The sequence below is a fragment of the Phallusia mammillata genome, chromosome 5 (assembly GCF_965637545.1).
Source record: "Phallusia mammillata chromosome 5, kaPhaMamm4.hap1.1, whole genome shotgun sequence".
Classification (NCBI taxonomy): Eukaryota; Metazoa; Chordata; class Ascidiacea; order Phlebobranchia; family Ascidiidae; genus Phallusia; species Phallusia mammillata.
The window spans coordinates 13,915,382-13,938,822 of record NC_137256.1 but is presented as its reverse complement, the minus strand read 5'-3'; the positions used below and the strand labels follow the sequence as shown (position 1 = coordinate 13,938,822).

The window sequence follows — 23,441 nt, the reverse complement described above, 5'->3', positions numbered from 1 at the left end:
GTCTTAGCTGGAGGTTTTTGGCAGTAATTGATAATTAACTCATTTTCCTTTTCATAATAGGCAAAGTCTGTGTTTAGATTTTTTCTTTCTGTTTGACTTTTGCACATTCTTTCGCTTTAGTTAGATTAGCCTATACAGCCAGTGGTGGGATTAATTTTTTTTCTGCCGGTTCTATCACATAAGTCATATTTTTCAGCCGGTTCTGTTACAAAATGTCCATTGATAGTAACCGGTAATGTTAACCGGTTCGCTGATCTCATAAAATTTCGTGAGACGGTTCTATAGAACCGGTGCGAACCGGCTGAATTCCACCACTGCCTACAGCCATATTTTAACTTTTTGTACAATAATGCGTAATTTAACTGCTTGAATTCTGTATACGTCAAAAGTGTAAAAAAGTAGCACATATTTGCAGAAATCGCTTTTGCCTTTGTGCTCGTCTTGCTGCTGAACCCTCGAGCGCCACCTCTGTCCTTATTGACTTAATAAAAAATTCGTTATTTTGGCTCTTGGCGCTAGGAAAGGCGCGTTGAGAACCGTTCGAGAAAATTAAGCGATCGCTCCTGCTGTGCTATCAGGGCGCATAGAGTCACGCCCTCTACCAATTAAAAGGCGGCGTAACACGGATAAAATCATTCGAGTGGGGTTGCGTCTTCGCGATTCCTCAAAAGTGCTTGGCGACCTCCAGGTTGAGAAGCCTTGCCCAATAATTTTTCAAATTTTTAAAAAAATTAACTGAATGTGCAGCTGACGTGGTTATGGTGATTTTTCTATCAGTAGATTTTTCTTTCGTCACGCTTTATAAAGCAACATATAGTCTGAAAGACATTTCTATTTCTGCCTCATCAACACTTTTAAAGCTAAACTGTTAAGGCTAAAATACTGTTGCCAAATAAATCACACAATTACTCGGTTTGGACTTGTAATTTTTCCTAGGTGCACAATGCCTTGACGAAAACTTACCGAGGTGTCAACTTTCAGAGAAATTCCGCGAACAGTGCACCAGCAAGGCCCTTTGGTTTCCAAAAGTTCCCTTCAATCTTCTTCTTGCCTTCTTTGGTATTAATAATTGGGCTGCGGAATAATAAAATAGTCCTTATGCTACTTGATCTAAAAGTTGTTTTATTTCTGGACTCATAACACCCTGATCACTTTTCAAATGGAGAAGTAGATTACGTTTTTCGAGGTACGGTCAAATTGTTTACGCGGACTGGTGGTTGATAAAAACGCTAATGTATCCCCACTAAAAACGCCATGGAAACTTAACTTGCTCAAACCAGCGCTGAGATAACTTAGCTTGAGGCACGAGTAGCCTACGTAGTATTATTAAACTTTAATGACAATATATTAATTTGATATTGATTGAGTAACTTAACATAACGAAATGTTAATGGGACTTTTTAACAACCTCGTCTTTTGTTAAGTTTCTCACTCGTCACTTTACTGGAAAACTAATTTAGTTTCGGGTGTGTATCAAAAAGGCTTATTGGAGATCAAGCACGTCACAATAAACGGCGACCAACAACTTCTCCTAACCCAATGTTGACACATCATTCATAACGGCGTGACAAGAACCCAGAGAATTCATTTCATCACATTTCTTAGCAATTAAAACCCTGACAACAAATTGTTTCCTTGGTTTTATGGGCGACTCTACACAATTACCTTGTATTGGCTCATTGAAAAACAAAAGCCCCAAACTATTTTGGATTGCGAAAGCAATTTTGTTTACGATTGCCTTTGTGGTTTAATTTGAAACAAGAAACTCAATTTCGTAAAACGTATGAATCACAAGAAAGAAATCTTTTGTAAAAAGTGTTCCTTTAAAAAAACTACTGAGGCCCTTTCAGACTAGCGTTATAGTTCGTCTCATGGGAAATAGCAACACAACAACCGCGATTTAACGCTTGGCTCCCTTGAAAGTGCTTCGTGTCACACCTCTATCATTATTTACAAGTTTGAGATTGTGCGTGATATAGGAAGTTCACATATTTTGAAAATTGAGTGGGATAGGCACATAATCCCTCACAAAGATAGGTTATATAGGCAGGTTTCCCATTACGTGTTATATTAGAACAGGGGTGGGCAACCTGTGGCCCTTTGATTTAAGTTGTGCGGCCCGCAGAGGCACTTGGATTTCAAATGTTGTGGCAAACGAGTCTAAAGTATTATACTTTTTTTGAGCAGATTAGTGCGCCCGATGTTATTTTTCTGCGACCTGACAATATGCTGCTAGAATTAAATGCGAATTTTACTTGTAGTAAGGCATTTTTGGTATGCAACGAAGTGAAATCACCTTGTTTTAAAAGGTGCGGCCCGTGATCTAATCATCGCAATAGTATTTGGCCCCACAGTGAAAAAGGTTGCCCACACCTGTATTAGAGTATAAGGTGGTATCCATGTGCAGACCGAATTAAAAACAAGTGGAAGTTTCTGAAAGTTTTCGTTTAGTTTACAATTATTTCTCCGCTGGAAAAGTTTTTTTTTATCCTAAAAAAGCTAAGTAATTAACTTATTAATTCTCTTTTTGTAGCTACTTGTTTTTTGTTTGATTACTTGCAGTTATAAAAATGAATTCTTGGAAAGTTTGTTTGTTTGTCGCCGTGGGGTGCTGTTTATGGATGGATAAAGTGCAATCACATGCGATTGAAAAATGTAGGATCGATAATCTAGGCCAGTGGTTTTCAACCGTTTATATTTATAGGGTAACGCCATAATAAAAAATAGCTCAATGTATTTTAGCGAATGTTTCTAGTGGCCCTACACGCCCCCCAGAATACAGCTCGTGCCCCCCCCCCCTCTGTGCAGGGGGCGAGGACCCCAATTGAGAACCACTGATCTTAGGCTATAAACTAAATAAATTAACTTTTATTTTTTAATAAATTAAAGAACTCTTTAGATCAGCGGTTGGGGTCCGCGGTCCTTTAGGGCAGTGTTTTTCAACCTTTTTGAGCCACGGAACACTTTATGCATTCAAATAATTTTGCGGAACACCAAACGAAATTTTGATGCAATAAAACAACCAGGCTCGGACACTAAAACGCTAAATCGCGGGAACCGCTAAACAGCAAATCACGGAAACGGATGAAAACGCTCATATAAAGCTATTGAAGTTGAGGGGAGGTTTTATGAAAACGAAAATAAATACTTAAATACAATACACGCCCGGCACTGGCTGTTTCTTGATTCATCGTTTTCCGCGGAAACAATTTGCTGAGCGTTGAAACTCATGGTTGAAAACTCATTTGGGCTGAGGCAGGGTTTAAAGGTTATATTATTCTTAAAGCTTACCCAGCTAAATTGCACTAACCGTCAGCATTTTATTAGAGAACGAGTCTTATTATTAAACAACAATAAATGAATACACTGTTGCTGCCAGGCATAACGTATCAACAAAATTTTTCAGCTCTAGTAGAATAAAAAACTGCCGGAAGAGCTGAAAATTTTGTTGAACAATAAATGAAGCCAATCACTATATAGCACTCAAGCTGAAACTGGTGTTGGTGGATAAATACTTTCATAAAATAGACCGGTGTTCGATATGAAAACATTAGTCAAACCATAAAAGTCTAAAACATTAGAATCCTATATTCAAACCAGTAAGTTTCTCGCGGAACACCTGATGATCTTTCACGGAACACCGGTTGAAAATCACTGCTTTAGGGGTCCGTGAGGCAATTTTGAGGGGACCGCGAGGCGATTGAAGTAATTCTATAATCTTGTTTGGCGTCAGTTTGTGCCACTAAATAAGTTTAAATCAAAGTAGAATTGAGAATCGACTGTCTCCATTGCTAAACAATAGCCTTTATTGAATGACAACTATAATAAATGCAATTGTTCGCGCACAATCGTAATGTTTTTTGTCCTGTTTGTGATGTCACATGCTGTCTTTGGATGATTATTATGCGCAATTTTGCACAACTGGCTAAAATCCTGCAATCAACTTTTGTTTTTATGAAATACGCATTTAGGCTTAAGGACCGCGAGCCCTCGAAATAATGGCAAGGGGACCGTTTAGAAAAAAATATTAAAAAGTTTGGGAACCACTGCTTTAGATCAAGATCAATTAATAATTGTAAGCAAATATTTTAGGTAACTGCCTTCGGATTGAAGACGGGATATTCTACACAATACTTGCATCATGTTCAGCACAATGGTAAAACTTTTGCCGTTTAAACAATATTGTCTTTTGACTTCCATTTTACAGGCAACCAACCAACACCGACTTTGTTTGTCAATGTGCAAAGGACAACGATCAAATAGACGAATCCGGCTACTACTCTGGCAGTATATATTGTGGAAGTATTCAAGCTGTAAGGATATGTCAATATAATTTAAAATCATGTTTTAACCCTGTCGCAAATATTTGCAACTTACTTTAATTCCTTCTGACCGAACAATAGGTGTGTATTTAGTGATAATGTTGTTTGAAATTAAGCTATGCTTTGTAAGATGTAATCTATCGATTTAAGATACTTTATTCAAACTTTGCGTCGCCGCATTAGAAAAGCTTCGGTACAGTGAAAGTGTGCTCGAGTTTTTGTCTTAAGGTATTTCTCAATTTTATCCTTTTTCAACTTTCATCATACATAATTCACAGGAAATGAACTTTTTTCCGGTCGACTCGATTCCATTTGTTGAAGAGGTTGTGTCGGGGCTAATGTGCTTATACGAGGACCATTTCTCCGCTACATGCATGCTTTAAAGTGTCAGCGTATAACAAGGGGTCGGTAACCTTTTTTATACTGCGAACCGTTTTTGAAACCGAAATTTTATCGTGGACCAGCCTTCAAAAAACTACAAATTGTTAGCAATGAAAACGCATAAATTAGTTTATCATCCCCGGGATATATGGGCAAAATGTTTTAAAGCGTTTAACCTAAAAAAATATACGGCCCGGTAATGAATTCGTCGTGGACTGGCACCGGGCCGCGACCCGGCGGTTGCCGACCACTGCTTTAAATCTTTCGGTAGCCTAAACTGTTTTAAACCTCTGTATATTTTTTCGGACAGAAATCGCTTTTGCATTTGTGCAATGAATTGTAAATATCGTTTCTCTAACGTTTATGCTTTCTTTCTTAGTTATTTCACAACAACACAAAACTCCAAAGAACAAATAACACTCGCCGATAATGAAATGATTCGCCGAAAATACTACTACTTTGCATGTAGAAAAAAAATAGTTTGTTCGTAGAGAATACTGATCGAGTCAAAGTTCTTACATCAATTTGAAAGCTTTTACAAAATTATGCTGACGGTTTACTTTTTCGACAAAAATTTCTTGATTCAAGGGAACAATTAAACGTCTTGATTGTGCCAAAATTTGTCTTAGAAGTTTTTAAACTTTTTAATTCTAGTGGCGGTTGGGAGCGGTTTTGTAGTGGCGGTTTCTTTCAGTACAACGATGAAAGTCATAATCGCATTCGAAAAATAGTTAATTCCTATGTCCTGCCAAAACAGTAGGGAAAGCAATAAAAACAACGTTATCTGTGCAGATTAATTAATCGTTAGTATTTTCTTCGGGTATATTTACTTTTGTTTCGTTTTGAATAAATTATTAGCTGGACTGCGCTTTTGTTTTGTTTAACAACAAAAGAATGTGTGACTACAAGCAAATAAATGTATTGTGTGAGTTTTCAGTAGTTATTACCATTTTGTTTCAGAATAAACTAACGTTTTAGTAGTTACAATTTATTGTTTTTATTTTGGTTAATACATTTCGTCAGTATGGTGTAAAAAGATTGGAAGAAAGGGCTCTTTACATTTAACAGAGGAATTGTGTGCTGTATATTTCAAAGCTAGGTCTGTAGCCTAGACTACTGGCTTCAAAACAAATACAGATACCTAAAAACTTTCATGCAATTAATGCGAGACAAAACGTCAGAATGACCATAGGCGCCGAATTTCACAAAAATGCAAGGTGGCAGACGTAAAATATGACGTCACATTGTGTGACGTCACAAATGCGTGCAAAAACAAAGAGTTCAACTCAAAGCCTAACAAACTTCCCATAGAATGGAACGTTTGTAAAGATTTAGAAAAAAACTCAATGCTTAAAGCATTGTTTATTTCTGACTGCACGTTGCATTTTATCATTGGACTAGCAACGTTTAAAAAATGTTTCGTCAAGTTGTTGTTTCTTTGTAACACCTGAAAAAAACATTTTTTTATTGCAACCCATTCGCATTGCACACAATAATGGCCAAACACTCACTGCCAAACATTGCTTGTTTGATGTCATAAACAAGGCATTAACCAAATCAGATTGGAGTTTTGAAGCAAGTTTTGTTGTTATATTGTCATGTTTGTTTAAAAGCAAAAGTTTATTAATTTTTCTTTAGATTTTACGATGTTTCATACGATACCGCTATAAACAAACCAAAATTTCCACGGTGGCCGCCACCTTGCTTACAAACCCAAACGCCTGCTTGGCGCCTATGAGTACGACAATAACCTAATATTTCATACATTCTCTTTTGCACTTGCAGTAATTTTCCTGAAAACTTGTTCAATGGCCAGGAATACTACTGGTTGGGATTGGGATTCACTGCTACATGTCTGGAGAAAAGGGAATTTAATAGAAATCAACAATCACCTAAAAATATGATATAAGGGAAACCCCCCGCGCAGAATAAGGGTTGTCAGGTGAGAGGTGACATAAAAATCGAACAAAAACGATAAATTGGCCTAATTTTACATGCTGTGTCCGACGCCAAAAATCATCAGGACATTTAGTTTTTTGTCAGAATTTTGCTGATTGAATTATTTTTTGTCTTCTTCCTGTTTTTTGAAGGTAGCAAAACTTTTTGTACGATTTTTACATGCTGACAAACTTCATTGGTCGCCAAGAACCGTTGATGAATTGTCGAATCAATTGTCTTTAACAATACACAATGTCACTAAATATCTTACCCTTGCAATGTAGACTAAATACGAGCGCGCCAAATTACAATAGCTGAACTTCAAGCGTAATGAAATACAAGCAGTTTCTGAATTAGGTTTATTTTGCTTGGTGAAAGAACACATAATAGCGATTTATCTATAACCAAGCCGGAAATAGCTGCGCAACGTTGAAACGGTATGGAGCGCAAAACATTGGAGGGCACAATTGGTGAATCACTAAATGCACTAATTGCTAATAATGTTTTTGGTTGGGCTGTTGATGACTTAATTAATTGTGTTTGTAGTTTTGGGTTTAACTTGCAGTCTTAAGGAAAAAAGCAAATAAATGGTTTGGTGTTGACATTTTTTCATGTGAAAGCAAATTTTGTGGTATCTTCATAAAATACACTGTAGAGCAGTGATTCTCAAGTGTGTGCTGTGAGAGATTTTCAAGTGTGCACCGAAATGTTCGCTGTTTTAAATTCCAAACATCTTCTCATGTTTTAGGACTCTATGACAAAGCAGTGGTGTGCATGGCAACGTTTTAAAGCTCATTTTTTAGTTATTGGCAATGAAAAGCAGCCTAAATAAATTGAAAATTAACATTCTTTGAACAACTTTTGTTATGTTTACCTGGAAAGTGTGCGACAGAAGGAAATTTTGATTTTTTTATGTGCCATAAGCTTAAAAAGTTTGAGAACCACTGCTGTAGAGTGTAGGTAACAGAAACAGACAAAATGGCAGTTGGCCCCTCGATGTTTTGCTTGCAATTACACGCTTTCTTTTTTTGTCCAAAAATGTCTGATTTTCAGACAAATACTGTCCGAATCTAGTCAACATTACCTGAGAACCCTGGCACAGATATTACCCAATCAAGGAAACTGTAACAACTTTCTTGCAAAGTTTTGCCAACTTTATATCTATGTAAGGTTGTTCGTGTGGTTCCTGATCTATGTAAACTTTGATTTGTGCTGTTTTGTATACCACAGTACTTGTAATGTTTGTTTTAGCAGAAAATTGCTTAAAATAAGAGATGCTTGATCAAAAGTTTGTATTGCCGTTTTGATTATAGTTGTGTTTATACTAGTGATGCACTGAACCCGCCTAAAAAGGTTCGGGCCAAAACCGAGGCCGAATAATTTTGGCCGAATCACGCTGAACCTAAAATCCCCATTTATATGAATGTTTCCAACTGAACCTTGTGTCGTTGATGCAAGTGAAGTGAATTATGATAAATCAAAATCCCTTTCACAATGCGGAAGTTTTACTAAACTTGTAATATTTTGTAGACAATGTGGCTCGTATTTTATAAACACAACAATTAGGTAATTTATTACGTTTCGAACAGGCGAAAATGATAGTTTAGGCATTAATTCCATGCAACCAAAAAGTTCGGTTTCGGCCGAATTTTCAAAAAAAGTTCGGGCCGAAACCGAAACATCGAAAAACAGCGTATTCGGCCGAAATGTTTTGGCCAACCGAAACTTCGGTGCATCACTAGTTTATACCATTGCAGTATGGAGTTGCTCTGTAAGAACCAAACAGTACTTAATTATAAGATCAGATTTACTTGTGTACAAATTGTAACTTTAATGTTTTAAAAAGCGTAAATGCAAATTTAGAATTGTACCACCTATTATAAGTTAACACTTTAAACTAATAAGTTAACAATAGCGTGCTTTAAAAAACACTGAAAAATACTAATTGCTAGAATTGTAATAACTGGGTAAAATTAAAATCGTTTAGACATCAGAAGTTGTTTTTTCTTTTTTCTGCAAAAAATAGTTATGTGTATGAAAAATTGTATTAGAGTTTTGTATTGTCTCCTACCTGTATAATAGAACTATGGCGCACAGCATTTGGTAATGGAACCTGCGTAAGGAATTATTTTGTAATAAATTTGTTTTTAAGGAAGCCCCAAGTCTGTCACTTACTTGTTCAGAGTAGTTTTGTGATTGATCAATAACAAACCCTGAAATAAAGTGTGTAAAATTTCAACTTAGTTTGGTAATTGGAATGGATGCAAATAAATTTTATTCGTATTTTACTATTTTTTTTTACTTTAACTTTATTTTGTACAGTCCATTTATATTGCCTTTAGTTAAAAAATTTTACTTGTTGAACTTTTCTACCTGCATTTTTGTTTCCCCTTTCCATCACTGTGCTTGGGCTAATATGTATCACAGCAGTCTATACAAGAATTGTGTGTAAATAGCTAACAAGTGCAAGACCTGTTTAAATGACCTTACACCCATAAATGAACAACAAGATATGACACCACTTTTAAGGCCCAAAATATGAAAAAAGATATATGATGGTATGGTTTTACAATGTATAGGTTTTTATGTTGCACTTACTCTGTTCGAGCAACAGGACACTGTGCACCCATATCCGGACAGTGTTAGTGCCACAATCAGCTCAACAAAAGCTAGGATAGTAAGAGTTCCATGAATTGCCAAAGTACAGACAGCCTTATTTGGAGTCTAATAACAACAAAGAAAAATGTTTTTGCTATGCTTAAAATTAACACTGTGAAATTGTTTTTTACTGAATTGTTTAATAGTTTGAATTTGTGTGGTTTGGTCCATACTAGTTTTGTCTTTAGTTGAGTTAAGAATATAAAAATATTGATGATATAAATGACATGCAATTAAACTGCATAAATGAAATATATAAATGAAAATTATGTTGTGTTTTATTTCTTGAAGTGTCTTTTTTGATGTTGTTTGAAACACAGTTTTGTAAAGTTTTCAACACACCTCACAGTTGTCCAAGTCTGCAATACAACCATCATCTACAGCATGCAAGGTTGCAGAAAGTTCAATACCGAACAGTATTAGGGTCATCAGAGTAGCAAAAATGCTCATTACCATTGCACCTGCAAACTGTTTTAAGTCACAGTGTTATTCTTGCATTACCTTTGTTTTAGTTTGTAACAAATTTCATTATCTTCAGAAGTTTAGCAGTTCCTCAACCCAAATTCCACCAACTAAAAAGGTTTTTCTGAGTCTGTTACCATCTTAAGGCATACAAAAATATTTTTTGTCTATATAGTGTTTAAAGTATCTAAAATTCTCATAAAGTTTATAAATGGTTATACCAAGGCAAAAATACAGTAATAGGTTGAGAAACACTGGTCTTAAAATGATGGTTCAAGTTCTTACGTTGCACTGCGATAGAGATTCTGATGCAGATATTCCAAGTGCTCCTGCTATTATGAACTGCAAAAATGTTTAGGAAATATTGTTTAGGATTTATTTTTGTAAACGAATAAAAGTTTAAATGATTTTAAAGTTGCCACAAACTGCTGTTTGTCCCATGCAAATTATTGACAACAACTTACAAAGATTCCACACCAAATTCCAGGGGAAATGTAGGCTGCAGCAGAAGTAAACCAGTCATTAGATACACCAAGAAACAGGTTTGTGGCTTCGATTAGCAAGCATAATAACCCAATTGTTAGTTGAATTCCCTATTAATTATAAAAAAGTTTATCTTAAACTGTGCTAGTAGTTGACATGAAAATTATTATATGTTGAAAGTTGTTACAAATACAAATACAGTTAAAAGTTATGGCTAAAAATAATTGAATTTACCCCCAGTGTTCTGAACTGTTTTGCATATTTTGCAAAGAATGCATTCTCCAATGAAGAAGGTATCATCTCTGTAAGGCTTTTGCTTCTCATTCTGATTGTGCAATGTGTTAACTGCAATTTTTTTCTCTTGTAGTTCCACACACCTAGTTTTTTTAAAACCTATTTTTACAAAAAAAGCACAAAATATTATTACAAGTTTATAACCAAACTTTTGTGTTACTGACAACTTTTTTTTTAATTTCTTAATTTTTAAGACTGTTTTTTTATGTAAAAATGCCTATGCTACATGTTAAAAAACTACAAGTTCTTTGAAAACATGAAAATTAAATACTTTACAATTCATAAAATCATTACAATTCAAAACAATGTTAACTTGTTGCTTGCAACTCTGTGAAGAGTAAGTTTATTGATAAGGATTGCTTACATCTGCATTTCAATTTTCTTTGTTCAGGGTCATGACAGGCTATTACATGTTTGCATTTTTTCAACTGGTGTAATCAATATTTGTTTTTGTGGGTCTGGAAACACCTATGTTTAGATTTATGGTAGGTAAAGTTCACAAGTCTAATTACTTTCTCTTTTGCAAAGTCAATATGAGATGCTTGTTTTAAGTCATATGACTATTACAGTAAAATGCAAGTTTGTAACCACAGCTCCAATAATTATAGATGTATTTGAAAATAGGGTAAATACTTATACTTACTATTTTTTTATTTAGCAATATTAGGGGTCCCTTTCTTGGTTTCACATGTGTGTTCTTTTTTTATCTTTCTTGTTGTTCATCCACCCATGTTTGACATTAAATGCTTGATGGATTGGGATCGAACTTTTACAGCTAGTTAACGTATATACATATAGTTGTGCCATGTGGTTTGTTTGTAGCTTCAGTTTCCCTGTTGTCACCAAATAAGTAAAACATTTTTGTTGCATGCCGCCGACAAATAATTATGGGTCCCCTTCCCTGAAGGGGACACATATTGATTTTACTCGAATTGTTTTTGTTTTTTTCTTTTTTTTTCTTCCTTGTTTTTTTCTTCCCAAAGTTTGTCTGACTCATTTTTCCATCAAATGTTTGATGGATTTGGCTGAAATTTACACAGATGGTAGATATAGTTATGTAGATGTGCATCACACTTTGTTTTTATTGATAACCCCAGTATTAACCCCGCTAGCCCCCTAAAATGGGTATTTTTCCCCGGAAGTTTGTCCGACTCGTTTTTCCATCAAATGTTTGATGGATTTGGCTGAAATTTACACAGATGGTAGAGTTAGTTATGTAGATGTGCATCCCACTTTGTTTTTGTTGATAACCCCAGTATTTACCCAGCTTGCCCCCTAAAATGGGTGTTTTTTACCCAAAGTTTGTCCGACTTGTTTTTCCATCAAATGTTTGATGGATTTGGGTGAAATTTACACAGATGGTAGATATATTCATGTAGATGTGCATCCCACTTTGTTTTTGTTGATAACCCCAGTATTTACCCCGCTAGCCCCCTAAAATGGGTGAGTTTTTAAACAGTGTCAGAATTGGCTGAAATTTGGATTTCTTGTATAGTATGCCGTTTAAAGGTGTCGATTGTTGTATTCAACCCTGTAGTCCTAACATTTACCCCACAAGCCCCTAAAGTGTAAAACGTATTTGTATGTTACTGGGCACCACAAACGAAAGATTTCTTTGGAGCAATAGTGTTACAAGGCAACCAGTTGTATGTCGCTCGTTGGGTTGCTTGGTGGTCGTTTTTGCGCCATGGCAGTTAGGAGCTTGTTAACAGCCCTATGACGTCAGAAACATTAACGGTTGTTGCTCAAAACACCTCTAGTGGTCGAAATTTTAAACATTGGCGGATTGGGCTGAAATTTTGCAGTACTATTGATTGAGTCATTGTGGTTTTTATGTATTTTTTAGTTTGTGTGTCGAACCCAATTAGTTGCCCTACTAGCCCCCTAAAATGGGTCAGTTTTTTAAAACGTTAAATAGGACATACTTCAAACAATATCTGGGGTGAATCTAATTTTATAGTTTGTATTCTACATAGTATTGTTATTTAAGCCCAGTGCCGATCACTGCGTTTTACCTTACAACACCCGACTTTCTCATGGTTATCTCTTGAATTGCATTATTTTCAACTTTGCATGTGTGGGGACCCATGAGTTTTTGCCTGCAGAAACAACTAAAGTTATAAAAGACGATGGCTAATATGGGACCCAATACAAAATAAGCATAGGAAATATATTTATGTTTTAAAATAGGTTATAGTGTATATGCAAGGGCAATATGTGCTAAGCCACCCTTCTAGTTTGTGTTTGTTTTTTTCACTTCTATGTTTTTTGACAAGGAATGCCTGTATACATTATGTCCACAATGAGTCCGCTGTTAAGCTGCCTGTTCTATTGGAAGCCTGTTGAACCATTTTTTTTAATTCAGGTGTTTGGTGAATTCAATTTAGTCCATACCATCAGATTATACTAAGTAGAAGCAATGCTGCATAAGTTGAAGTTTACAACACCAGTGGCCAAGACAGGATTTGAACTCACAACCTTGTTGACTAACCACTCAATCAACTTGCTGTATTTCACATGTAGGATGAAAGTGCAGATGTATAAATGTTGGTTATGGTAGTAAATCAGTTGCCTGATATTTTTGAAAATTGTGGTTGGGAATATGTTATTAGTGTAATAGTGCTGTGCCTAAACATAATGAAATTGTGTATAAATGTTAAGTTTACGATATGTTAAAGCTATCCATTTTAAATGTATGACATAATTATTGGTCCTTTTCTCTGGACACATTAATTTTACTCGACTTTTTTCCTTCCAAAGTTTGTCCACCCCGTTTTGCCATGAAATGTTTGATGGATTTGGCTGAAACTTACACAGATGGTAAATATAGTTATGTAGATGTGCACTCCTTTTGTTTGTCTTGATAACCCTCTAAAATGGGTGATTTTTAAAACAGTGTCGGAATTTTGATTTTGTAGTATATTCCATTTATAGGTGTGGTTTGTTTTGTTCAACCCTGTAGCCCCAACATATACCCCTCTAGCCCTTTAAGTTGAGGGGCACCACAAACAAAAGGTTTCTGGGGTGTAATAGTGTTAGTGGTCAAAATTTTAAACATTGCCCCATTAGCAGAAAATTTTACAGGAATGTTGATTGGGTCATTGTGGTTTGGTATTTTATTTTTTGAGTTTCCCATCAGTTATCCTACTAGGCCCCTAAAATGGGTGAATTGGTTAAACAATGACCAAATTGGATGAAATTTTTACATTTCGTTAATGTTGACTGTTGTATTTCACCTTGTAGCTCCAACATTTACCCCACCAGCGTTCTAAAGTGTGTGAATTTTTTGGACAATGTTTTAATGTAGGTTGTTATGTATACTAAAAATATCCACTAAAGCACACTAAAAAATAAGTATAGGGAATATATTTGTGTTTTGAAATCGATCATATAGCATATATGTGCAGTGACAATATGTGATAAACCACCCTAGTTCAAATTGTGTTTAAAATTCATTTGCGTGTAGTCATTACAGGTTAACATACAGTTAGATAGGTATATTTTTTTGATAAACTGATGTGTTGACATAGTTTTACAATGTAACCAAATAAATAAATATTATGAAACAATAGTATTCTAACATCACAACATGTGGCTTACAATTGAGGGAGGCTTACATTAGATATTTTTTACGATATTTGAGAACTGCTTGCAATCAAGTAAATACGGTAAATAGAATTAACAATAGCATACAAACACACACAAAAAAAAAACAAATTACATGTGTAAAACTTGTCTATCTTAGATATTTAATGGACATCATTATTAAGTCACAGAAAACTGTCTGACATAACATAATATTTTTATCAAAATAAGTTATTAAACAAAAAAAGTGGAAAAAGTTTATAATACTGTAACTCAAACTATTATTGAGACATTGTACAAGTATTATAAGATGCATCATATTTACAAAAATGGAAATGTTGCTTGCTATGAAAAGAAAATTCCATCAAATTTCAGACTGATCTATACGCTGAACCTGCACAAAACGTATTTGCATCAACAATCAAAAAATAATCTGCATAGGCACTTTTGCAGTGTACACAGTGTACAAAAACTACAGTACCTGTATTGGTTGCTGTACTAAATCACTTTGGATTGGTCCTATGCTGCTGGGAACATGTGCTTCCTTTAAAACATGAAAAAATTAGATTGCAAAATCCAGCAATATACTTTAATGTGAATCATTTTACCTCTGTAACATTAGGTGATAGTATGTTCAAATTTGATGTATGTTGTGTTGCTGTCTGGGGCAACAGGTTTGGTTGCAGTTGATACAACTGAGAATATCAGTGGCTTTCATTATTATGATATAAATTACCAAAAACAGAATTTATTTTAATTTTACCTGCATAGGACTAGAGGTTTGTGGTGCCAAAACTGTGATCCCTGCTTTAAAAATTAAAAGTAAAAAGGTTTGAAATGGACTTGGTTTTTCTCAACAACATTTAGTAACCTTGTCCCAAAAATGCTTGTTGTGGTTGAACTGCCATTCTACTTGACATTATCATATTGTCTGCAGGTCCAGGATGAACATGTGACCTCTAAAACCATTGTTTTGTGGTAGAAAAAAATTACACAAGTTCACTCAAAAAAACGTGAGTAAAGATAATACAAACCTTTTTTTGTATAAATAAGTAAATATATCGTGTTGTTAATTTACTATAAACACAAGGTTGTTACCGATTTAGCCCCAAAGGCCACATGACAACCATATCCAGTCTGAATGCTTGATACGAAAACAACAGCGAGTGCTACCAGGCTCATTGTTAAGTAGAACATGAATAAAAAAGTGGATGGAACAAGTCTGTCAAGATTCTGGCAAAGAAATGTTTAATTTGTTTTGAACTGTTTTTTATAGCTAATGTTAAAAATGTTAGAGATATACTTACATTACTATTTGTGTCAGAATTACACAAGCTCCCAGATGGGTTGATAAAACACTGAAATCTGCTTGCAGTAACTGTGAGAGTAACCTCAAGTCCGAGCATTGCCATGGAAGCGAAAAAGGAAAAAAGGGAAGCAATTAATCCACTGATGACCTGAAACATTTTTCATGGTCAGTTTTTGGTTTCATTAAACACCAAATTAACTTACATAGCATGTTGACGGTTTTTGTGATACCATTACACCAATAATTCCAGCAATCAAACTCTAAATAGGTGTAAGTAGGAGATAGTTAAATGCAACTGTGAAATAAACTAACTAAAATTCTCACAAATGATCCACTCCATATTCCAGGACATGTATAGGTCAGTGTACTCAAGGTGTAATCCCAGTTATAATTCCAGGTATTAAAGTACCACCATCGTTTGTCAAATACCACAACAAAGGGAATTGACATTATTATAGATGTGGTACCAAGGATAATTTGCAAAACCTAAAAATAGGGTTTTAAATTTCTTTTCAACATCAAAACCAAAGTGCTGTTTACTTACCCCAAGAGTCCTCATTTGCCTAAATTGCCATTTAAATTTTTCATACTTACTCATGATAAAATCATAGAGTATTTTTGCAAGGTATACAAACAATTCAACACAACTTTCTTTTCTGTAAAATGTGTTGGTTGCTGATGTACCTTAAAAAATTGGTCATTAATGCATCTGATAGTATTTTACTAATTTTCTAACAGATAAATCTAATGTTCTAAAAACATGCTTCCTTTGGAGCAGGACCTACTTATAATGCTAATGTTGATTTGGGTTGAAAAGTTTTATGAGTGGTGTTTGCATAGCAGTGATTTATTTTAGTTTTATGGCAGCAAAATTAATAACTTTCTCTTTTACTAAGGTACACAAAACCTCCAACAACATTTCGCAATGGCCTCAAAACTTTTAAAATGTATAATGTTGCTATTAACAGAATTAACCAAATATTCCAACTCACATTTTTCCTTTATATTTTCTAATACATTGGAATCACAATATTTTTGGCTAAAAACTCATGTAAAAAGAAATTTGGAGGCAGTTCAGATTGCTCCAGGCAGTTATGGTAAAGTACATTCTGGTAAATGACGGTGAGGTGCTAACTTCAGTAATAAATGTATAGAGTCGAAAAACACTTTTTCGCCAATCCAGCTTCTAGTTGTTAATTTGATCACCGGTTCCCAGCTCATTAAAATGTTTCAGCAGCTGAAGTGCAGCTGGGACAAATCAGTATTGGTGTGCTATGTGGGGTGAGACAGGACTCTGGCATACAGATTGTCCATAGACGCTTCAGAAAGGGGGAATCGCCTTCAGAAGGGGACGATCTTTGGCTTAAAGTAGCATCGGCGCCGAGTTTTACAAAAATGCAAGGTGGCGGATGTGAAATATAACGTCACTTGATGTGACGTCACTAATGCAGACAACCACAAAAGCTCAAACTCAAAACCAAATTAACTTCCAATGAAATGCAACGTTCGTCAAGAGTCTTCTTGACTCAAGACCATAAAAAAAGAATTTTTCAAATAATATTTATTTAGAACACTTTGCTGAAGCATTGGTTTAGCAAGGTTTAAAAAATGTTTCGTCACGTTGTTGTTTCTTTGTATCACCTAAAAAAATAATTTATTACAGTACAATCGCATTGTGCACAATAATGGCTATACATTGACTGGCACGTTTTTGTTGCCACACGCTTGTTTAAAAGCAAAATCGTTTCCTTCTTCCGATTTTACGATGTTTTGCACCATACCGCCACAAACAAACTAAAATATCCACGGTGGCCGCCACCGTGCTTGACAAACCCAAGGTGGCGGCCGCCGCCCCGCTACCGCCTATTCGGCGCCTATGACAAGAAAGGAGAGATCCCCCCAGAATATGCCGTGGTGCTGAAAAAACTGCTAAAGCGTCCGAAACCAGGATAAATTTAGTAGCATATACCCACCCGAGTGTTGTTTATCTCGGACGCTTCTTCTTTTATCGTTATAATGACGTTATTATTTCGTCTCCAAGGCATGTCATTGTTGGCCTGCTTAAAATTAAAATGACAACAGCAAGTTGCAAATTTAACGTTATTAAAACATAGGCTACAGCCTGCATTGTCTGTTAAGTACTTATTGCATTGATTGAAATCAATTGTAGCCCTTTACACATACCTAAAATTTACCACAGTTTCCTTCAACACTTTTTTTCGCAATGGGGTTGTTCATCCACTAGGTGCCGCCACGTTCCTCCTATAGAGGCTTCGCGCGTCGTGCTTAACAATGGAAACAGTCACATTTTCTTGACGTTTTTTTAGGTTTAATACCGCATTTTTCCCACAACTTAAGTTATATATGTGAAACATATTTCAACTATTTTAAGAACTTGCAAAAATAAACGAAAAAAATACTAAAGAAAAAGAGAAATTACTTAATAAGTTTGCGCATGTCATCCCAGTTACACCTGTCCAGAAGGTAATTTGAAAAAATGTCTGGGTCATGTTTGTGAGAAAAATGGTTGTTAGTTTTGCTTTTAAAATAAATTTATATTGTAAATACAGATGTTTGTTGATAAAATTCATGATTTGTACCATGTTTCTTTTGTGTTAATTCATGCCTTTTTAGTGACTAGCGAACAATCACTTGCTAAATCGGATTCTTGAGGGGACTTGCCAGAATCTGATTCTTGAGTGTATTATTGCAGGAGTTGAGTTAAGCTATGTTATGTTAATACAGTGAGTATCGTTCCAAACAACACGTAAATATACATCTATGATTTAAACTCCAAAGTCAACAAATGGTGACACTATATGGCAGGGGTCACCAAACTACGGCCCGCGGGGGGTCATTTCATCCGGCCCGCGACCACATTTTTTAGGTTGCCAAATTGTATTATTGACTTTGTAACATTAAAAGTTAATTTACTCCTTACAATTTTTTTTCTGTGGGGATATTCAGAATTGATATTACCGAGTTTCAAAGGATTATAACGCCCAGGATTGATCCAAAGCCAGTTTGTTACGTCACAGACAAGTTTACAAGTGTTAATTGTGCGCAAACAAGTGCCTTCTGTTCTCACTTGTGGCGTAATATACAAGCTTTGCTCGTAAAATAGGACTAATTATACAGTTTAACAGTCGCATGACTACTTTTTGAATGGGATTGTAGAAAGACCATATCTTGGCGCACCTAAAAACGCCTCGCGGGCTAAGTTTGGAAAGACGGCGCTAGGGCATTTAAACTATGCGGCCCGCGTGAATCATTATTAGCACTCATCCGGCCCGCAGTGAAAAAAGTTTGGTGATCCCTGCTATATGGTATGCCGCTGTGAAGAATTAAATGCTCTAAATTGTTAATTTGAAAGAGGAATAGGCAAAAACCAATGAAAAAGAGGAGTTGATTGCACATGTCCTGTTTGGCTTCAACTTATGATGCTATAGTGCAATGGTTCTCAAACTTTTTTGACCGCAACCCAAATCTGAGTTTTATGAACATCTCACGACCCAAGCCTCAAACATAAAAAAATGTAACAATTTCGAGGCCACGTTGTCGCCGCATATGAGTCTGCCCATGTCAAAATGGCTGCAGGTTTCACGAGTTCGATTCGACAATACTACATAACACAACACACATTGTGGCTTTGTAGCACCATGGTCATTGATAGAAGTGAATCCCAAATCTAAAAATGTTTCCGTGTACGAATACTTACTCATCCTCAAACGGTAACTGGTACATATCCACGTTCAGTTTTGCATGATTAACTTTTATTCCCCGTGCTATGACGTAACAGCAAAAATCAGAAGGCTATTGTCAATGATTAGTTCATTTTACTGTGCAACGTGGTCGAGTGAGGGGACTTTACTACTGTCTACAACATTAGGTAAATTCGTTTGTGTTTACTTAATGCGGTAATAGTTCGTTTGGACATAATTGAACCACCATAGCGCAACCCATTTTTTGACCCTGCGCGACCCATACTTTGAGAACCACTGCTATAGTGGGACTTTCTAAGCAACCCAATTCAATTCAATTCAATGGTTTATTTGTCACGAGACATTGCACAACGAGAAAAAAAACGAAATTGCACAACAAAAGTATCTGCGTGACGGGTCAATGAAAGGCCAATCATTGGCCGCCAAGTCATTGACCTACTATTGTTTATTCAGTAAAAAGGACGATGGGTAATTAGCGGTCACCTAGACCGAAGGAGTGACTGTTAGGGCGAAGTTGCTGAGCAATGCAGCAGCAACGATACGTAATAAAATAAAGAAACATAATAGCAATACAATGGAAGAACGAAATCGCAAGAATGATTTTGAGTGAATCGTTGTGGGTATGCGCAGGATTGATTTGTAAAGCTGGAGGGCAAATTAGCAAGGAAAAAAGAAGGCCAGCAGCGCGTAGTAATTGTTGATTGGACACAGTAATCAGAACAAAAACAATGCAAGGCATGTTTACCACAACACGTGGGTGGGGGCAGCATGTAATGACTGAACAAATTTTAAAATAAAGCGTATTTGCCAACAAGAAACTGCTTTACTTTCTTTTTGAATGTGTGAAAACCAACGTGTTTAATGTTTTCAGGCAGACTGTCCCACACTTTAGAACTGGCATAGAATATAGTGTTTTGTGCTCGTTTTGACGAAACGCGATGCAAAAAGTATTGTCCTCTTGTTGCCAATCTGGTGTTGTGCTGGTGAATGTGCTGTATTGGTGTTAAATATTGGTGAAAAGTCTCAGGTAATGCCATGCTTTTAAAAAGAAATACAAACTTTGCTAACTCTGTGAAATGAATGTCTTTTAATTTTACAATGTGTTTTTTTTTGTACAGAGGTGTTGGCGACGTGCGGTATGGGCTGTGAGTTATAATTTTTAAAATCTTGTTCTGAAGGGATATTAATGGCTGCAAACTAGTTGGGTTAGCAAAGCCCCAAGCTATGATTCCATGCAGGAGGTATGGGTGTACCAATGAGTAATACACAGCTCGGAGGGTTCGAAATTGCATAAGATGTCGTAGCTTTGCAAGTATGCCAGCACTGCAACTATTTTTTTACAAAGATATTGTATGTGGGGTTTAAAATTTAATTTGTTGTCAAAAAACACGCCAAGGTATTTCACTGTTTGCACCTCTTCTATAGAGTTGTGTCCATATGTTATTGTAAATTTGGAATGAAGGATACGTTTCTTCTTGGTGAATATCATAAATTTTGTTTTTTTGTAGTTTAGTGACAACTTATTTGCCCGCATCCATTGGTCAACCTTGCCAAATTCTTCATTTACATTTTTTTGTAGTACAGAGAAGTTGCTGCCTGACATCCAGAGAAATGTGTCATCCGCAAATAATCTTGTGTTAAATGTAGATGCACTTGGCAAGTCATAATATAAAAAGCAAAGGACCCAAAATAGATCCTTGGGGAATGCCACAAGTCATATTTTGGCTGCCAGAATTGTGGTTTGGATAGATGTGAGTAATTTGCTTCCGATCTGTGAGGTAACTTTTAAAAAAATCCAGTATGTGCCCTCTAAAACCATAGCAACTTAACTTTTGCAGCAGTATGGTGTGGTCAACAGTGTCAAATGCTTTTGCCAAATCCAAGAAAACTCCACAAGTGATTTGACCATTGTCACAATTTAAAACAAGTTGGTCATGAATTTCTGCTATAGTCAGACTTGTGGAGTGTTTGGGTCGGAAGCCGTTCTGGAACTTGGTAATGAGTTTAAAATTGTGCAGGTAATCTGTCATTCTGCTGTGTATTAGTCTTTCAAGCACTTTTGACACAATTTGTAACAGTGATATTGGCCGGTAGTTGGACATTTCCTGGGAATTCCCACCTTTGAAGCACGGAATGACTTTTGCCAGTTTTAGACAGTTGGGATAGACACCGGAATGAACACATTCATTGAATATGTCACTAAGCAGATGAGATAGATATGGGGCAGCAAGTTTAAGTAATTTTACAGGTATATCATATGGTCCTGGCGCCTTCCTTTCGTTTAGTGCAGTGGTTCCCAACCAGGGCCCATGGCCCCCCAGGGGGGCCACGAGCTGTGTTCCGGGGGGCCACAGGCGTAGATTTACAAGAAACACTCACTAAAAGTCATTTTCACTTTAACTTTATTCCCGAATTTAATCAACTATTTCACGTACTATTTGTTTATAGTGAGGTTTGTCATGCTCATTTACTCTATTGACCTGTTTAAGGCCAAAATTAATACCGCATTCCAACGCGAGATTGCTATCTACATTTTATGGGGGCCACAGGTCCTACATGGTAACTTGAAGGGGGCCACGAGGCCAAAAAGTTGCTTTAAGGGGGCCATGGTCTACGAAAGGTTGGGAACCACTGGTTTAGTGCCATTATAATATTATAAACCTCACTTGCATCTCAACCCATGTGAGAAAGTGTCAAAATTGGAATGCAGCATTTCAAAGAATTTGCTACAATAATTTTCTTTTGATTCTACTGTCAAAAGGTCTACTTGTAACAACTATAAAAGCATATTATATTTGGTGACTTTACATCAATATTTAAAACAGTATTTCAATATTGTTTTGTTTAGTGCATTGCCAATAATTGTAAAATTCTATGCAACCTGAGCTACATTGCAAGCATTTAAATTTTCCATTTTCAACAATAAAGTGTTTGTTTATTCCAAGTTAACATATATCATGCAATCCGTTGACATATTGTGGGTGTGTTCACAAATACAATGAATCAAAAGATCTTGTGAAATCATTTTTTACCATCTTAAAATCTTTTGGTTCACATAGGATAGCAGCCTCTGATAATTTACTACTTTGGAAGATGGCTGTTTATTCAGTTAATTTCTCTGTCAATAATATAAATCTGATCCAATCAGAAAAAAATTCTAAATTCCTTCTTTAGATGTGCCAAATAAAATACACATATCTTGGGGTATTTATTTTGTCAAACCGTGTGACAGTGAAGATCAGTTGATATATCTTTGAACTTAAACTGAAACATTAGGCTATATTCATAGTTACATTTTCAAGTCACAGAAATCAATACATTAAAAACAGGTAAAATACTCGAAACTCACATTCATTGTCATTCTGTATTGTTGTCATTTTTGAAAAAAATACCGTCGAAAGTTACATCTTTAATTTGCTAGCTGTTTGTGTAAGCAGCAATGCATTTGGATGCAAGCAAAGGAATCATTTGCAACTGATGTTACTTTGTTGTACTATTTACTGCCCTTATGACATGTCTACTTGGTTGGTATATAACACCCAGCCAGTAGTACAGTTCAAATTTCCTTGTTTTGACTTTCCCCCGAAAATGCTTTCTTAAGTGGACATATAGAAGGATATATAGTTTCTTTGTCAAATCTTGCTTGCTTGATGTTGTGAATGTTTCAGTAACTTCAAGTCTTCATATTAGATGATTAAAGAGCTTAAGTTTGGCCTCTAAAATGACCAGAGTGAAGCCAGTGAGCAATCGCTTTGCGCTAAAACTAAAAAAGATACGATACTGAAATTTGGACACAATATTCTACGCTTTTAAATCTTTTCAGCGCACAAACTTTCGAAAAAAAAATATTTTTGAGTTATTAATAAGCGTATTTTGAAATTATTATTCAACGATATGAACGTCATAACGCCAGGGGTGCTCCATATACTGTCTTGCAAAGTTTTCTCCTAAGCACAAGCTTCAAAATAAGCCCAAACACAATGTTCTAGCAAATCGGAATCGTGTCGAAATATTAATAACAATATGCTATATTCACCAAAATCATATTCGATGTGCGCTGGCCTTAAAAATTTAACGCAGCTCTTTGAAATTTACAAATGTTATTCCTTACATTCATATCTTTAAAATGAGCCATCACTCGAGCTTCTAGCAACAAGTTGGCTTTGTCAAATTCACGTTTAATAATTCATAAATAATATCCGAAATCAACCCAAAAGGTAGTCGATGTGCGCTGGCCCTAAAATTCACCGCTGCCCTGTGAAATTTACAAATGTTATTCTCTACAAC

At 35.7% G+C, this 23,441-nt stretch overlaps 3 protein-coding genes and 2 long non-coding RNA genes across 9 annotated transcripts; 3 read left to right on the top strand and 2 right to left on the bottom strand.

Annotated features, from left to right (window-relative positions):
- Positions 1-91: 91 nt before the first annotated feature.
- On the top strand, positions 92-5,571 carry LOC145230555 (uncharacterized). Its single transcript, XM_080095996.1, has 4 exons — positions 92-2,655; positions 4,093-4,156; positions 4,208-4,313; positions 4,601-5,571. Exons 1-4 carry the CDS (start codon positions 2,571-2,573, stop codon positions 4,703-4,705), a joined length of 360 nt encoding a protein of 119 aa, XP_079952122.1. The 5' UTR covers positions 92-2,570; the 3' UTR covers positions 4,706-5,571.
- A 3,043-nt stretch (positions 5,572-8,614) lies between these two features.
- Positions 8,615-10,608, bottom strand: LOC145229576 (membrane-spanning 4-domains subfamily A member 4A-like). The gene is made up of 8 exons (XM_080094925.1): positions 10,479-10,608; positions 10,226-10,354; positions 10,047-10,103; positions 9,642-9,767; positions 9,240-9,365; positions 9,015-9,072; positions 8,713-8,854; positions 8,615-8,654 (listed from the first exon to the last, which is right to left on the bottom strand). Exons 1-8 carry the CDS (start codon positions 10,566-10,568, stop codon positions 8,615-8,617), a joined length of 768 nt encoding a protein of 255 aa, XP_079951051.1. The 5' UTR covers positions 10,569-10,608.
- On the top strand, positions 10,242-15,562 carry LOC145229145 (uncharacterized). Its single transcript, XR_013860371.1, has 5 exons — positions 10,242-10,303; positions 12,904-13,057; positions 13,299-13,358; positions 15,061-15,136; positions 15,499-15,562. It is a non-coding gene; the product is annotated as an uncharacterized LOC145229145 (long non-coding RNA).
- On the bottom strand, positions 13,890-16,490 carry LOC145229144 (uncharacterized). Of its 5 annotated transcripts, none has more exons than XM_080094427.1 (11): positions 16,425-16,490; positions 15,977-16,116; positions 15,757-15,918; positions 15,636-15,692; positions 15,431-15,580; positions 15,222-15,356; positions 14,995-15,082; positions 14,887-14,930; positions 14,732-14,818; positions 14,605-14,667; positions 13,890-14,517 (listed from the first exon to the last, which is right to left on the bottom strand). In XM_080094427.1, exons 2-11 carry the CDS (start codon positions 16,028-16,030, stop codon positions 14,488-14,490), a joined length of 870 nt encoding a protein of 289 aa, XP_079950553.1. In that variant the 5' UTR covers positions 16,031-16,116; positions 16,425-16,490; the 3' UTR covers positions 13,890-14,487. The 5 variants fall into 5 exon arrangements, with proteins under 5 accessions (XP_079950553.1, XP_079950554.1, XP_079950555.1 ...); XM_080094428.1 differs by having other exon boundaries at positions 14,887-14,927; XM_080094429.1 differs by lacking the exon at positions 15,636-15,692 and having other exon boundaries at positions 15,745-15,918.
- A 2,022-nt stretch (positions 16,491-18,512) lies between these two features.
- On the top strand, positions 18,513-22,166 carry LOC145229146 (uncharacterized). Its single transcript, XR_013860372.1, has 2 exons — positions 18,513-20,181; positions 20,273-22,166. It is a non-coding gene; the product is annotated as an uncharacterized LOC145229146 (long non-coding RNA).
- Positions 22,167-23,441: the final 1,275 nt, after the last annotated feature.